This window comes from Rhinichthys klamathensis, unplaced genomic scaffold (genome assembly GCF_029890125.1).
Source record: "Rhinichthys klamathensis goyatoka isolate OS25496 unplaced genomic scaffold, OSU_Roscu_1.1 h1tg000006l_1, whole genome shotgun sequence".
Lineage (NCBI taxonomy): Eukaryota > Metazoa > Chordata > Actinopteri > Cypriniformes > Leuciscidae > Rhinichthys > Rhinichthys klamathensis.
The window spans coordinates 1,774,994-1,790,254 of NW_026606559.1; the positions used below are offsets into that span (position 1 = coordinate 1,774,994).

The window sequence follows — 15,261 nt, forward strand, 5'->3', positions numbered from 1 at the left end:
GCAGTGGACACAGTCACCGCATAACCTGACGATGTGTACCGCTCTCACACAGAGTTTTGAACGAAAGCAATGAGATCAGCGGGACTTTTGCCTTCAAAATCATTCGTGGCATAACTTACATTAGTCAGTTTTTACCCGGACAGATCGAATAGAGTTCTGTGACTCTGCGTTAAGCTCAGGCTGAAAGAGGGATTTTTTACGGTAGGTTTGAACCTGCTGGGGGTCGAGGAGGGAAAGAAACATTAATTTGTGGGTTGAAAAACTATTAAATCTACAGGAATATATTTTAGTTTGCAGTTCGCTACAGATGCGGATAGCCTACTGACAACCAGTAATAGTACGCGCTCTGAGCATCCAATCAAAGAACGTGAAAATCCCGACGTTATTGTATGCCTGCTAGATGGCCCCGCTGCAGTCAAATCGAAATCTGATTGGCTGATTAAATCTGACTGCTTATCTGATTGCCATTCATTGTAAGCTACAGGTGCCCGCACTGTCGATTCTGAAGGCAGATTTCTTTGACCCTGGCAACGCATGATGGCTGAAATATGATTGGATAAAAGCGCTAAAATAAACACACTACTGGAAGCAGCGCAACCAAGAGAAAAGCTATAAAATTAAGAGAATGATTAAAAATATATTAGAGTGCAAGTCAGTGATTCTGATAGTGTTTAGGCCAGCAGAGAAGGCCTTGCTGGCCCTGACGGCCCACCACTGCTAACACGTAACCTCACATATAAACTAAATAAAGAAAGCACTGTATCAGGAATAGTGGCCACGCTATAATGGCACTGGAATTGGATTGCATCAATGAGATTATACTTTGAGTGACAGGCCTCAATCCTTTGTTGATGTTGGCCTTTCCACTTGTTTAGGTTTTAAGAGTGAAAGCATTAAACTGAAAATAACTTACGCGCTAGCAGCTGATCTCCAAAACAAAACCGATTCGAACAGTGGGTCTCATCTGTGTAAAAAAATTGGCATTCAAACATAGTCTGTATAAAAGGCGTGTATTGTGTTTGAACCGCTTTTGAAGATGGCTCAGGTTCATGTTGCTGCCTGTTCCTGTCACGATTGTCAACTCAATGGCAAAACTGTAAAGTCACACACATCCTGCTCCTCTCCAGCCGGTGCCGCTGCCAGATGGACCATGGCCATTTGACACTGCTGCATCCCACTGCAGGTTTGCTATAACCTTAACTATTACAGCAAATGGCCTGAGGTCTCCTTTACTCACACTGCCACTACGGATTCTGTGGTTTAGTTTCGGTCATCAGTGTTCAGCTGCCATGGAAATCCATTGAGTATTGTTACAGGTAACGGTGTTCAGTTTACGTCTGCTGCTTTCGCTGCTTTTCTGGAAGGAATATTTGTCACCTGTGAGGTTTCCATAGCTTACATACCACAGGTTACTGAATTCTTCCAGGTGTACCGTGCTCGCACTCCTTGTTTTCAGGAGGGGGATAAAGGTAAGGAACACCTTAAATGTTCCTAAGGGACACCGAATGTTTACTGATCCACTCAAGGTTGCCAAAAGACATCCGTTCTTTGTAGGGGTGTAACGATATTTGAACCGAACCGAAAAACCGCGATACACCACCCACGATACGTATCGCGATACTCTCATGGCGAACCGAACACGCCCCGCCCGATGCTGCCCCGCCCAGCCCCGGCTCATTGCACCTCATGTGTTATGTGTACACAACGAATACAGGGCTGTTGCCTAACCACCATTAACCACATATAATCGCAATAAGCTCAGTGTTTTGTTACTTTTGATAATAAGCAAGGTGTAATCTTTCAAATTATGTCTATTTGATCACGAAATGCAAACAATAAATGCCGTTTTGGCACTCTTAGATGTGGCGTGACAGATATCACTGTATGCATGCGGCAGCGCGGAGCGCGATCATCTCTTCCTCAGTTACAGAATAAACATGAATGGACACCCGAAGGTATGTTGAAAGATACAGTATACTTACTGAAAGGCATCATAACTCGTGTAAACACTCAATCAGTGTTTCAACAGCGGAAATACGTCAATAAAACGCTTCGTTTTCCACATAGCTTTATATTTACCTCAGGCAAGTCATTCAGTGTCCACAGCTTGCTGGTTTGCTAACTCTTTCACTAAATAAATGCTATATATTAGCCTATTTATTATATTTTACTTAACCTGTTTATGATATCTTAATTATTTAATGTATGTTTAAAATAGTTGTCATGAAAATAACAGCAACTGTGTAAATTATTATATAACAATAACAAATTAGAGTAAAAACATGTTAATGCAAAAAATTGCCTTATGTGCAGTTTACATGTTTTCATACAATTTGTTATTTGAGTGTTGATTATTATTATATCATTTAGGCTAAAAGTCTAGGCTCTGTTGTTAAGCTTTAATGTTATAGTAATGTGCAAGTAATGGCTCCTATATAGTTTACAGCATTAGCAGATCATTTTGTTATCCTTGAGAAACGTTTACTTGTAATTTAATTAATTTAAAGACAAGGACACAATTTGTTCATTAAAGTACTGTTTAATAAAAAATAAAAGCAATTTTAGCTTTCTAAAACCCCCCACCCCACCGAAATGAACCGAACCGAGACCTCAAAACCGTGGGACGAACCGAACCGTCAGGTTTGTGTATCGTTACACCCCTAGTTCTTTGTGATGGAAAGACATGGACTGCTTCAATCACACTGCATTTCCATGCACAACGACAACTCCGGCTGAGAACACTGCTCACTACACACACACACTCACACATAGACCTAAACGTGATGTCCGGAAGCTAGTTGGTTAAAGTACCCCTGTAGTCAATAACGTTGTGTCTTAAACCTCATTTTTGATCACCAAAATGACATTCAAATGTTTTTTTTTCCCTGTGAATTTTTTTTTCATGCCTTAAAATAGCTTGAATGTAACTATACTCTTGCTTCATTTCATATATGTGGATACATAAATATGAAAATTAGCTCCGCCTCCACTCACACCAGCTCAGAGATCCACTCGGTCAACTTCACAGTAGTAAACCCTGCACAATGGCAAGTGGAAATACTGGTTTATTTCAACCATATATGTTTGAACCAGAAACTGATTCAGAAGAAGAAGAGGAAGAGTGAATTATACAGGCTCGTATACAAGTCGATGTGTCAGAATGGTAATGCCTTTTATGTATCGCTTTCTACAAAGTCGGACACATAACAGTAATTAATATGAGCCTTTTGCCTGTTGCTATTGTGTTGCTAACAATACACAAACCATGTTCTCGTTCGCCATCTCAGAGTCAGACAGCTGCCTTCTAAAAATCATCAGAAACACTTTGAACTCAGAAAGTCAGTGGATAAAGGCTTTTAGTTCATTAAAACATAATATCATATACATAATCCACCTAAATGTACCTCATTTTTCATAACCTGGCATCTCTTGAGACTCCCCTGCTTCGCAGCATAGTAATGATGATATGCTAAAGCCCGCCCGCACGGTGACGTGAATGGTTACAAGGTAGTTTGTGACGTAAGAAACGCAGGCAATTTCAAACTGCGTTTTTGAGATTGTCTTTGGTTCACTGCCGTTTTAAGATGAAAATACTCAGCAATGGTGTTGACTTATGAATATGTCGTGTATCAGCTGGTTTGACGCGATTATCAGATTAACGTGTGCGTATGGCTCCACGGCCTCCCGAGTGTCTGACTAAGATCCGATGTGCTGTTCTGGATCTGATGTGTGGATGTGTTTGCATTGTCGATGCAACTTCTTTAAAAAAGGGAAAAATTGAAACAGGACCCACACCCTTATTGAAACAGGAAGTATGAACTGCTGAAGTGTCGTGTAATGACAATGTGTGGAGAACTGAAGTGATCAGTAAACAAGATGGATTAAGTTAGCTACTCCTGTCTCGTGTTCTTCATTGCTTAACATTCTCCTATGTGTACAAATATGAAATGGTGAATGAGACCCAATGAGCTATTTTTAATAGCTGTGCTGCCACTGGTAAATGGAAAACATAACATAGGCCAACAAATTCACAAATCAACTCCAAGTACCGGTTTCTATTGACATTCATTGCCCTTAATTTATCACTGTAAAGCAGCTTTGGAACAATCTACGTTGTTAAAAGCGCTATATAAATGAAGATGACTTGACTTAAATCTACATACAGTTCCTGACTTAATTCTACACACAGTTCCTAAAAATGTATTTTAATTAGCCTTAATATTAGGTTTGCTTAATTTATTCCTGTATTTTTTTTTGTTACATTTCTTTATTTAAAAACTAATGTATCAAATATTTATTTTGACAGGACAGTTTGAGAGTACACAACTGGATTATTCAAACTGGACTTTCTCAGATGGACAGCAGTATAAGCATTGATAAGCAGTAATTTAAGTTTTATTGAGGCAAAAGTCATAGTTAATAGTGAGAATTACACCCTAATCTAAAGTGTGTATATATATATATATATATATATATATATACACACACACAATTGTATTTGTTCTCCCTGTGGCAGTATGCAGATCAAAAAATGAATCAAAGTTGAAGTTAGTCCTGTACCCACAAATAATAAAAAGACCTCTAGACCCATCACTATCTCAAAACATAGTCTGCATACCATAACAGCTTCTTTGATGAGCTGCCAGAGGTTTCTTATTTAAAATTATGAAAATGCTTCCATGTGGCATTGCTGGTATATGGAAATGGGAAGAAGAAACTCCATCTGGATTGCCATCTAACCCCTCAAAGCACACGCAAACACACACGAGTCCAAGCAGACCTACTTTCCACATACGCAAGTAGAAATGTCAGAGGTGAAGGGTGAACAGCTGTAATGATGATGTCAGACTTGGAAAGGCCCTTAGAATGCATCACTGTCCAGTGCCACACGCTACTGTATTTCAGGATGGCATTTCCAGCATCTCCATGAATGAAGCAATAAATTCAACGAGCTCACATACAGGCCAATGCCATCTCAGGCTCATAAAATTCATCTGCTGCCCAATGGATGGACTGGCCATGACACCAAAAGGTCTGTTTGTTGTCTCAATGAGACGAATGGCCTGCTACATAACTCTTAATAAAAAAAATCTTGCTGTTTGAGCCTTGAAATAAAACAGCTGAAGTCTAGACGGAGAAGTGGGTCGTCTGGTAAAATTTGCTGTGGACTGTTTTGACTGGTGGAATTACTAAAAGTTTCCACTGTGGGTCCTTCTGAGTGCACTCCCTTTCTCCATCCTGACTGGCTACATCTGTCTTTCTTCCTCTAACAGCATTAAATGTTCAGACATATGTTGCTCTTTCACTGCATCCTGCTTTACAGCTCCAGGCAGAGCCTCTAGCCAGACACTTTTAAAATGCTTTCATGAAGGGCTTGGGGGAGGATGGAACGTAGTAAGCCATGTTAAAGCCATGTGTGAAGCTCTTTCTCTTAAAGATGCTCTTTATAAAACTGTACGGACTAGAAACGCGAGAGTGTTTTTGACTACAAATGGGAAAATATATAGAGGAAGTCTTATAGATAGCTAGATGTTGTATCAGTGAGGGATTTACTGCATAATGTGCTGACACACATTCCTCTTAAATGTTGCCTCAGTAGTAGGAAAACTCACTCTGCAAACTCCTCTTAACCCCTGAAAGACTCTTGCATATGGCTTGCGTCTTGGTTCCCGAGAGTCCAGTTCGTTTTAAGAGTGGACCACCAGATTCTATAGCAAAGCACTGAGATGAGTTCAAATGAAGATGGTAAAAAAGCAAAAAAAAACATTCACAAGGTAATGGAGTTCCTGAGACAAGAATTAAACACAACGTGTTCTAGATCAGAATAATAAAACATTGATGGGTTACATATGGGCCTTTCTGTATCAGTTTAATTTGGTAATTTAGTCATAATTTGTGTAAAACCTGATAAATTGGCAATTTTTCCATTGCCTTCAATGTTAAAAACAATTGTGCTCCTTAAACCGTGATACATTTCCTTTATGAATAGAACAGATTTTTTTTTATTGAAATAGAAAACTTTAGTTTAGACTTTCACTTTACAGAAACTTTACTGTCACTTTCGATTCATTTAACGCACCGTTGCTGAATAAAAGTATTCATTTAAATTCTTTAACTTTTGAACAGTAGTGTATAGCATATATCAAAAAAGAAAAAGGTTGAAGAGTGTTGCTCAGCTAAGAGACAAATTACTTTTACACAACCAGACTTTTGATTTTAATATTTTCTCATTGATCAACTTTCAGCACAGGCCAAAATCAAGAATGGAAACATGGAAGATGTCCAGCCAATCAACTCATCCTTAGATCCAGTGACTAAACTAATGGGAAAGGAAACTGCATTCATGTCACAAAAATGATGGATAGTTCACATAAGAGGGGCAGGGAAGGGGTTGGTCTCTATGGTACTTCATTGACCCAACTAATCCTACATAGAATCCATTTTGCCTATTTGGGATGACCCCTAAGCTAGAGCCTTAAGCAAAAGAAGACAACAAGCTTTCAGATATGCTTTTTCCCATGCTTACCATGCTACCATACCATACCAATAAATAAAATATCAGTACCCAACTGACAAGCGGCTTCTTTTGAATGCTTTCACAACGACTGGATCTATTGGTAACAACCTAACTACGAATTTGGAACGTTCTTCGAAACCCCATCCACTTACATTAACTTACATGAACAACAATTTGGGACATATATTTGCACATACTACTGACTTCATCATAGGCTGGCAGATTATGTATAGTGCTTTTTTCAGTAATAAGTTTTGTTTGTTTTTTGGCATGAATAAAAAATATATGAAAAATATCTCTTTCCATTTACACAGTTTTTTTCCCCCACCTAAAACCAAACTCACGGACCACACTTTGTTCATTCTGGAAGCGAATTTTTGCCTATATAGGCTACTAGTAATTCGATTTTAGACGACCGCCTTGAATGAGATCCTGTGTTCATTACCTGTAAGATGTTCGAGGCTACTTTTTTTATGGATGCCAATGAGGAGAAGCTTCAATACACTGAATTCTGTACACTGACTTTGAAGAAACAGCTGATCACTTTATGAAATGACAGTCTGTCCAGATCTTCAATGCGTTTTGCATTAAACATTCACTTGAGTGAGCTATATTCAGAAATTACAATGAAATATATGTTTTATAAGAGAAGTCAGAAGAAATTGTTTTTATAACAATTTTATTGTACATGGTAGTTTACACCGCAAATAACGATTGACTGTTGTAAACCTGAAAGTCTTTCAATGATTCCGTTTCAGATTTAATAATACTAATATTTAAATCCAAGCAGCAACTATGATAATCTGGTTTATTTCTGATATTTTTGTTCTGGCTAGTTTAAGTTCTGTATGGCCAGTAACTTAATTTAGTGGCCAAATTGGTTGGTGAGTGAAAAAGTTCATTTAATCTTAAAAAGAACTGTAACAGGCATTTAATTATTGGGTCATAGTTTTCATGGAAAATTATCAGAATGAAATACAAAAATTAAAATATGTTCTTACAATCGACATATTTTGTTCATTTTCGTTACTTAAAACATTTTTATCTGATTGAGATGAATGGGACATGCTTTCTCCAGATATATTAGACCTTGCCAAAAATAAAAATGCTGTCATCATTTACTCACCATTATGTTGTTTGAAACCTGTATGAGTTTCTTTGTTCTGTTGAACACAAAAGAAGATATTTTGAAGAATGTTGTTAACAAAATGCTTTCTTTCCATACTATGAAAGTCAATGGGGTTTGGTTATCAACATTATTCAAAATATCTTTTTGCATTTAACAGAACAAAGAAACTCATACAGGTATAAAACAACATGGTGTGTAAATGATGACAGAATTCTCATTTAGTCATTTATGCCTTAAGTGAATATAAATGGGTGAGACAAAAAAAAAGACATGAAATGTATTGCATGTGGGGCATTAGGCTTGCGGTGTAAACGCATCCTAATAGACCAGTACTTTACGCAACAAAAGGAGTCGATAGTGCAAACTGTGGACAGTTCATGAATAATGCAAAGGCAATTACTTTCAAACAAAGAGATGGACACCATTAGTCCTTCCATTAATTAAAGGATTTTAGATCGGGTTTCAGCATATTCAGGCTTATGAGCGCAAAATGTTTAACATCTGCAGACTTACGATTCAAAAATATTAAAAAGCCTTCCTATTTCATTGTGTAAATAGGTCTAAGTAAAGGAGCAGATGTCATGATGGCTGAAGGCGCTTTTAAATGTAAACTCTAAATCGCTTCAGGAGGAGGATGGGGCTGGGTGTTACCCACCGGCCCAGTGCGCTTACACACACTACTGTTTGACCTTTGACCAGGAGGATTTCTTCACCGTAAAGCACACACACGCACAGAAACAGGAATGTAAAGAGCAACTAATGGCCAGGTCGGTTCACTCTAACCAAACCAACCAGACAGAGATGTAGACGATGATTAAGAATCCCACTGGTCTCCCAGGTGGCTTCTGGGAACTGATGTCATGGCATTCCATAGACCGCCTCAGAACAAGAGCTTCCGGTTCCCCCCCACTGAGGTTTAACTCCACTCTCTATCGAAATCATTACTATACACACACTATATTCCTCTTCCATAAACACAGCACATATGCATCTATGAAGCCAACAACATGCCACATAAATCAATAGCTTCTATCTCAATTTTGCAATTAAATTCATCCTAAGAGAAATTATTGCTGGAAAATATGGCCTTCATGCTCAGTAGGCTACGGATACGACACTGAATTATGTCATGTTATTAGTCATGAGTTAGGCACTAAATCACAGTTAATTTGATCATAATGTCAGAGGAACATGAATAAGCTATGCTGTTTACGGCTCAGCGAAACCAGAGCCCTGCTGTGTGGACGCTGATGGACGGTGTGTTTGTGGCTGGTCCAGTGCAGTGCATTGTGGACTATATGTGAGGAAAGCAGGATGAGTGCTCAACACACAGCTGATGCCACCTGCATACAGACACTAACATACTATAAAAACTCCCAGCACATGGAGAAAATACACATACGTGATGAATTTATGTAGGCTTCTTTTGCAGACAAAATAAAGTTGAAAAATAATCTATGACGTACGGAATATATTCAATGAGAAATATGGCATATTGACATGGCACATTAATACTTTTGTTAATGTTGAAAGAAAATATGGATTGTAGAATTAAACTACACTGTAAAAACATTATTGTTCAGAAGTAGTAAGTATAACAGACCGTTTTTATTTTATTATAACATGAGTTTTCAGTCAGTGACAGTGAGCTTGCGCTGCGGATGAACTGAAGTGATATCAGCCTAATTGATTATAAACAATATAAAGGGAGTGCTCTTTGACAGCTTTCTGTATAATCCATTCATATTTTGAATAAAGTTTTATTTTTCATACTGCTAAGTAGTATACAGCAAAATTTCAGAAGGGACAACATTATTCAAATGTGCAGTGTAAGTGCAACAGACCCGTGACCTGTTCTGTTACCCTTAATGCGTTTCTTTGTTTTTTCATTGTATTATTTTACTAACTTTTCATTAGATATTTTTAATGCCATGTTTAATTAACTGAACAATATTGGAAAGCTACATAATGTGTTAATGGATTATTTACTTATAATCATTAACAGCATTAAAAATTAACTAATTTAATTTACTTATTTTTAATTTTCAAGTAGTTACATAAAAAATATATATAAAAAAATAGCTACAATTTGGTACAGAAAATTGTTAAATTTGACTAGTGTTGGTACCGACAAATGAAATTTTGGTACCATGTCAACTTTACAACGATTATTAGAGTTTTACAAGAGAATAATATTTCAGTCCTTCTACTTGAAAAATTCACGTTTCATTCAATGTTTTACTTGTCATTTCTTTGTAATTAACTGAGAATTTTTTTTTTGTTGTTGTTTAAAAGCATGAGGCTCTGTTCATTCTTATGATATATGCATGTTCCGATATTCAATTTTGTGAAAATGATCAAAAATGCTGGCAGTGGCTAGCAAAAAAAAAAGAAAAAAGCTGGCGGGGATAGAGTTAATTAAATAAACACACAAATTCATGTGTACATAGACAATTAATTCGAGAACATTTAGATCAGAAATGAACGTTGCATTAATAAATATAATAGCATATTAATCATATAAATTAACCATTTAAATTCATAATGATTGTTTTTATTAGTGTAATCTTATGATAATTACAGTTTGGTTTAATAAAAAAGCTGCATTAATAATATAACATGTGTTAATCACTTAAATTAACAATTTAAATTCATCATGATTATGTTTTGATTATTGAAATCTTCAATGATTATTGAGATTCGTTTTTTTAAAAGCTGAAATTACATCTAAAAAAATCTGAACTTAAAACATTTAAAATCAATTAATTTCTGTATACTGGAAACAAATCTTTATTAGTGGTATAAAAAAAACAGAATTTAACATGAAACTTTAGCAAAAAGCACCACAAAACATACCATACACACACACACACATATATATATATATATAAATATATAAAATTATATATAAAAAGTTAAAATTAAATTACACATGTATGCGAAATTATTACTACATTATACATACCTTCATTGAAAACGCCTGTATTAACATTATTAACTTACAAAACAACTGTGAAAAATTATTTCCAAATTCAAATAAGTATGTTTCTCATTGAATTATTGTTGACAACACTAGGACTCTAGCTAAACAATCTGGGTTCTCTAAGCCAATGTGAAGTCCAGTGCAAAGGCCACAGGTAAAAACAGTGAGAATGTATACGCCTGTGACATTCGTGCAGCACTGGGCAACTACACTCAAACAGAGAACAGCATGTCCCTTATAAAAAAAATCTGGGGAAAAAAAAAAACCTATGAAACAGCAGTGAGAGCTCTCACATCAATCTAGAAAACATATGGATTCCTGAAGCTACTATACGCAGCTGCTCTGCATATTGCTTTGGAATCTACAACACTGGTAAGAAATATAAAGTGCTGTGATTTCTAGAAAGCATCATGACAGGGTGATCAAAGTCTGAAAAAATAACTTCCAACATGAAAAGGGCCTGTTATTTAAAACCTTCAAACAGATGCATGGTCAGGAATTCTTGAAATGACCAGGATCTTTTAAAAACAGATATGAACCCTTTGAACTGATACATAAATGGAGATGATCAGTGTTTGAGGTGATATTCGCAATTGTGTACTTCAATACTGTTAAGACTCGTGGTTTGCATACATAAAGTTAATCATAAGTAACTTATGATACAACAGCTTATTACTATCAAGTTAGAAATACACATTTTATGCTTAACACCCAATATAGCCTACATTTGAAACCATTTAGTTCAGAAAATAATTCTGCATAAATAAATGTAGAAGCATAAATTAATCAGTAACACTTTAAAATAAGGTCTCATTTATAACATTAGTGTATTAACAATGAGCAATGCATTTGTTACAGCATCTCAGTAACATTAATAAAAATACAGCTGATCATTGTTTGTTCATATCATGTGAACATTTTTTTTTTAATATTTACTAATGACACCTTATTGTAAAGTGTTACCAATTAATCATTGACATTGATCATTTTAAATAATTTAAATTCATACTTATTTTGTTTTTATTATTTATTATCTAACTACATATTTTAAAAAGCTGAAATTATACTAAAATAGGCCTAATATATCTTTTAATATATATATATATATATATATATATATAAATTTGTTACTGATATATATATATATATATATATATATATATATATATATATATATATATATAAACATATATATAAACTTAAAGCGGATTTAAATTTAATTCATTTCTGTATTCTAGAAACACTTACATTTTTAGTGGTAACAAATTTAATTGACTGATATAATCATTTTCTGTCTTCTGAATTCTATCAATAACAATTTTAGCAATAAGCTCCACAAAACAGGCTTGTAACCTACAAAGAAATGTTAGATGACATAACCCCCAGATTAGTGGTCAACCAATATGGGTTTTTCAACGGTTCACTTTAAATTATTCCATATGATCCTTAGATCTTGAATAAATCATTGACCGCTAAGTAGTGCATCTATGACAACATTTTAGTAGACCTGACTGTTAATATTAAAAGCACCAATATAGCAGATGCATTTATCCAAAGCACTTATACAGTGAATGTGTGGAAACATCAGTGATCTTTAACCACTACTAGACACAATAATCGGAACGTGCAGTGAATTGTAGATCAAACTCACCGCGTTATCATGTTGCTGGCAGAACTCCACCCTCTCCTGGAACACATTCAGCATGGAGAAGCTGTTATGGAAGGACTGGGAGATGTTGACGGGGGTGTTGGAGTTGATGGTGCGGTTAGCCAGGTGTAAGCTCTCCATCAGCCCCTCGATGAAGTGGTCTTTGGTGAGTCGGACCCTCTGGTGGGCCCGTACGCAGTTATCGCACAGGTACTCCTGGCAGTCCAGGCAGTGAGAGGTAGCGGGGTTCCCCTCATCACAAGAGCTGCACTGGGGGTCCGAGAGGTGCTGGGGTCTCAGAAGACCACCGTGATGGACCACCGATGAAGACCGCCCGTTCTTGCCCTGTTCCTCAGCAGAGACCACCACATCCAGAAGGTTGCTGAACAGAAAGTTGGAGGAGGGCAGCGCGTCCACGCCTGATTCCGACAAAGACACTTTTTGGTCGCATGTGGGGCATCTGAGCTTCAGAGGGTCACCGGGGCTCCGGTGGCCCTCCAGGCATTGCCTGCAGAAGGCGTGCAGACAGGGCAGAACGTGCAGTCTCCTGGTGGATGAGGTAGATGAGTTGGAGGTCTGTGAGGAAGAGGAGGAGGTAGATGAATTGGAGGAGATCGGAGCAGAGCAGCCGCACAGCTCCTTGCACAGCGGACATGTTTGCAGGTCGGAGTCTGGGAAAGACGCCATTTGTGCAGAGGACCACAGAATAACTTCACACATAAAGACGCGTTAAGACACACGAAGGCAGCCGAAATGGTTCCCTGATCAATTCAAAGCAAGTAATGTAGTCATAGAGTCATAGTGTACATGCTGCACTGTGAGCTAACGTTACATTCAACGACACTTGATATATGCATTGCCGTTTGAAACATTTAGATAGAATTGGGCGCTCTGGTTTTGTTGCCGCTCGCAGAACAAACTCTATACGCAACTTCTCGCGTGCACTTTAACCATTTGGAAAGCAAGTGTCATTCTGAGGCCTTATAATCCCTCGTTGTGGGGCATTAACATAGTTGCGAAACATGAAATCCGCTGCGAGGTCCCTGCTCCGATCCTCCCCCACCGCCGCATGACGAGGGGCCAAACGCGCTCGATACACTGTCAGTTTTTCTCTTTCCAAACGCAAATATGTCCGTTTTCCATGAACGCGCTTTAGTCTACCATCTGCGTGTCATTATTCTCGATTCGCGCTTGCGCGAGCCGCAATTGAATAATTCAAAGTATGTCCCATGTGGCTCGTTAGCACAGAGCACCCCTCAAAATCCTGTGACTGTGATGAGGCTGAAGGTGAAAAAGCCCCTTTAACTTCTCCGAGTCCGCTAACAGTAACAGTTCGGCGAGGGGAATAAAGTAACCATTCAACCTTTGGTTTCCACTCGTTCCCGAGGGTTCAAACGCAAATGCCCATGTTCGTCTCGCGTTTGCAGCGCAAAACAAACGCTCTCTCCCCGCGTGCCGCTTCAATCCGCATTCATTTTCTTTGGGAATGACGCTCGCGCGTACGAGAATTCTACAGCGCGTGACCATCAAGAGAACGCGTCCATACTAAAAAAGCCCAGCGCGCACTTCCGCCTGAGAACACTTTAGAGGGGCGGGGTTTGTGTTGCGAGGGGGCGGGGTTAGGCATGGCATTGACTAATAAAATAGTAGCCTATATTCAGTGACCAAAAAATTGTTTTTTTTTTTAATGGGCAGCAGAATACCTGGTGCTCAAAGAGACTAATTATAAGATCTTATTTAGCATTTATCCTGTAGTGTTGTTTTGTTTGTTGTTGTTTTTATAGAAGAGATTTCGTTTTTTTACATGGATCCTTATGTCTTTTGCTCGAGTTTTATGTATCTGCGCATGCGGAAAAACGCAGACCCTCTTTCAGTTAATTTATTTGTATTACGTATTTTTAAGAAACAACAGAAAGACCAAAGCTTATGTTTCTCAGTGTCGAAATATCTATTGTATTATTGCAGCCGTGTTTTTCATCCCATATTATGTTCCAGCATGTGTCTTGCTTCTTGCCTTTAAAAATGTGAATAGGTTCCTTTGCTAAATGTAACTGTTTGACTGACGGTAATTTAGTTGGCAAGACAACATTTTCATTTTCATTTAGGTAAATTTGATATAGGCTTCTATAATAAACTGATATAAAAATCAAAACAATCTTTACTATTAAAAAGGCAACTACTAAAAATGACAAAGTAAACACAACAACATTACTAAAGATAGTAAATAAAGGCTATGTGAATGTTTATTTCATTTTAATATTTTCCATATTTCGATTGTTTTTAATAATATTACTGGCATATGTTTATTTTATTTTAATATTAACCTATCTTCTTTTTTGTTTTGTTTAAATAAAACAATGAATCATGATTTTTCTGCTGCATTTTGAAGGGAAAATCAATGATATCGAGCATAATATTTAAAGTTTTATTTTATTTCCCATATTTCAATTGTTTTTTAGCAACATCACTGGCATATACAGTATGTTTATTATTATTATTATATTATCTTCTCTTTTTGTTTAAATAAAACAATGATTCGTGATTTTTCAGCTGATTATGACGATGACATGGAGCGTAATGTTATTTAAAAGGAACACAGTTCTGTTTCGGTGTCGATGAAGGGCCGATTGAGCATTATTGATGTGGCCGTGGGGTTACATGGGACAAAAAAAAGGTTGGTAAACACGTTCTAGGACATGAAGATCCCTTTGTTCTCTCATTATTTCTCATTAAATCTCCCAGCCGCCATCTCTCAACAGTACATGCTAATTTCCCACCCACACCTGAACCTATGAAATCAATCTCAACCTTTTTGTAATCGATGCTATACGCCTCCTGAGGGCCCCTCCTGTAATAGATAGCTACCACATGTAGGACTGGCTTTTGTGCGCATTTATGGGCACTTAGGACGGGGTGCTGGGGTGGCTCTTGTGACAAGGGAGGAAGCTTCTCGGTGGGGCTTAGGCTCCAGATGCAGGCTACCC

At 37.3% G+C, this 15,261-nt stretch overlaps 1 protein-coding gene across 1 annotated transcript in view; it reads right to left on the bottom strand.

The window, feature by feature from the left end:
• Window positions 1–13,852, bottom strand: part of trim71 (tripartite motif containing 71, E3 ubiquitin protein ligase) — a 33,875-nt gene extending 20,023 nt beyond the window's left edge. Inside the window, exon 1 of the mRNA XM_056257342.1 lies at window positions 12,281–13,852. Within this exon, the coding sequence (XP_056113317.1) occupies window positions 12,281–12,997 (717 nt within the window). The 5' untranslated portion in view covers window positions 12,998–13,852. The remainder of the gene's footprint in view (window positions 1–12,280) is intronic.
• Window positions 13,853–15,261: the final 1,409 nt, after the last annotated feature.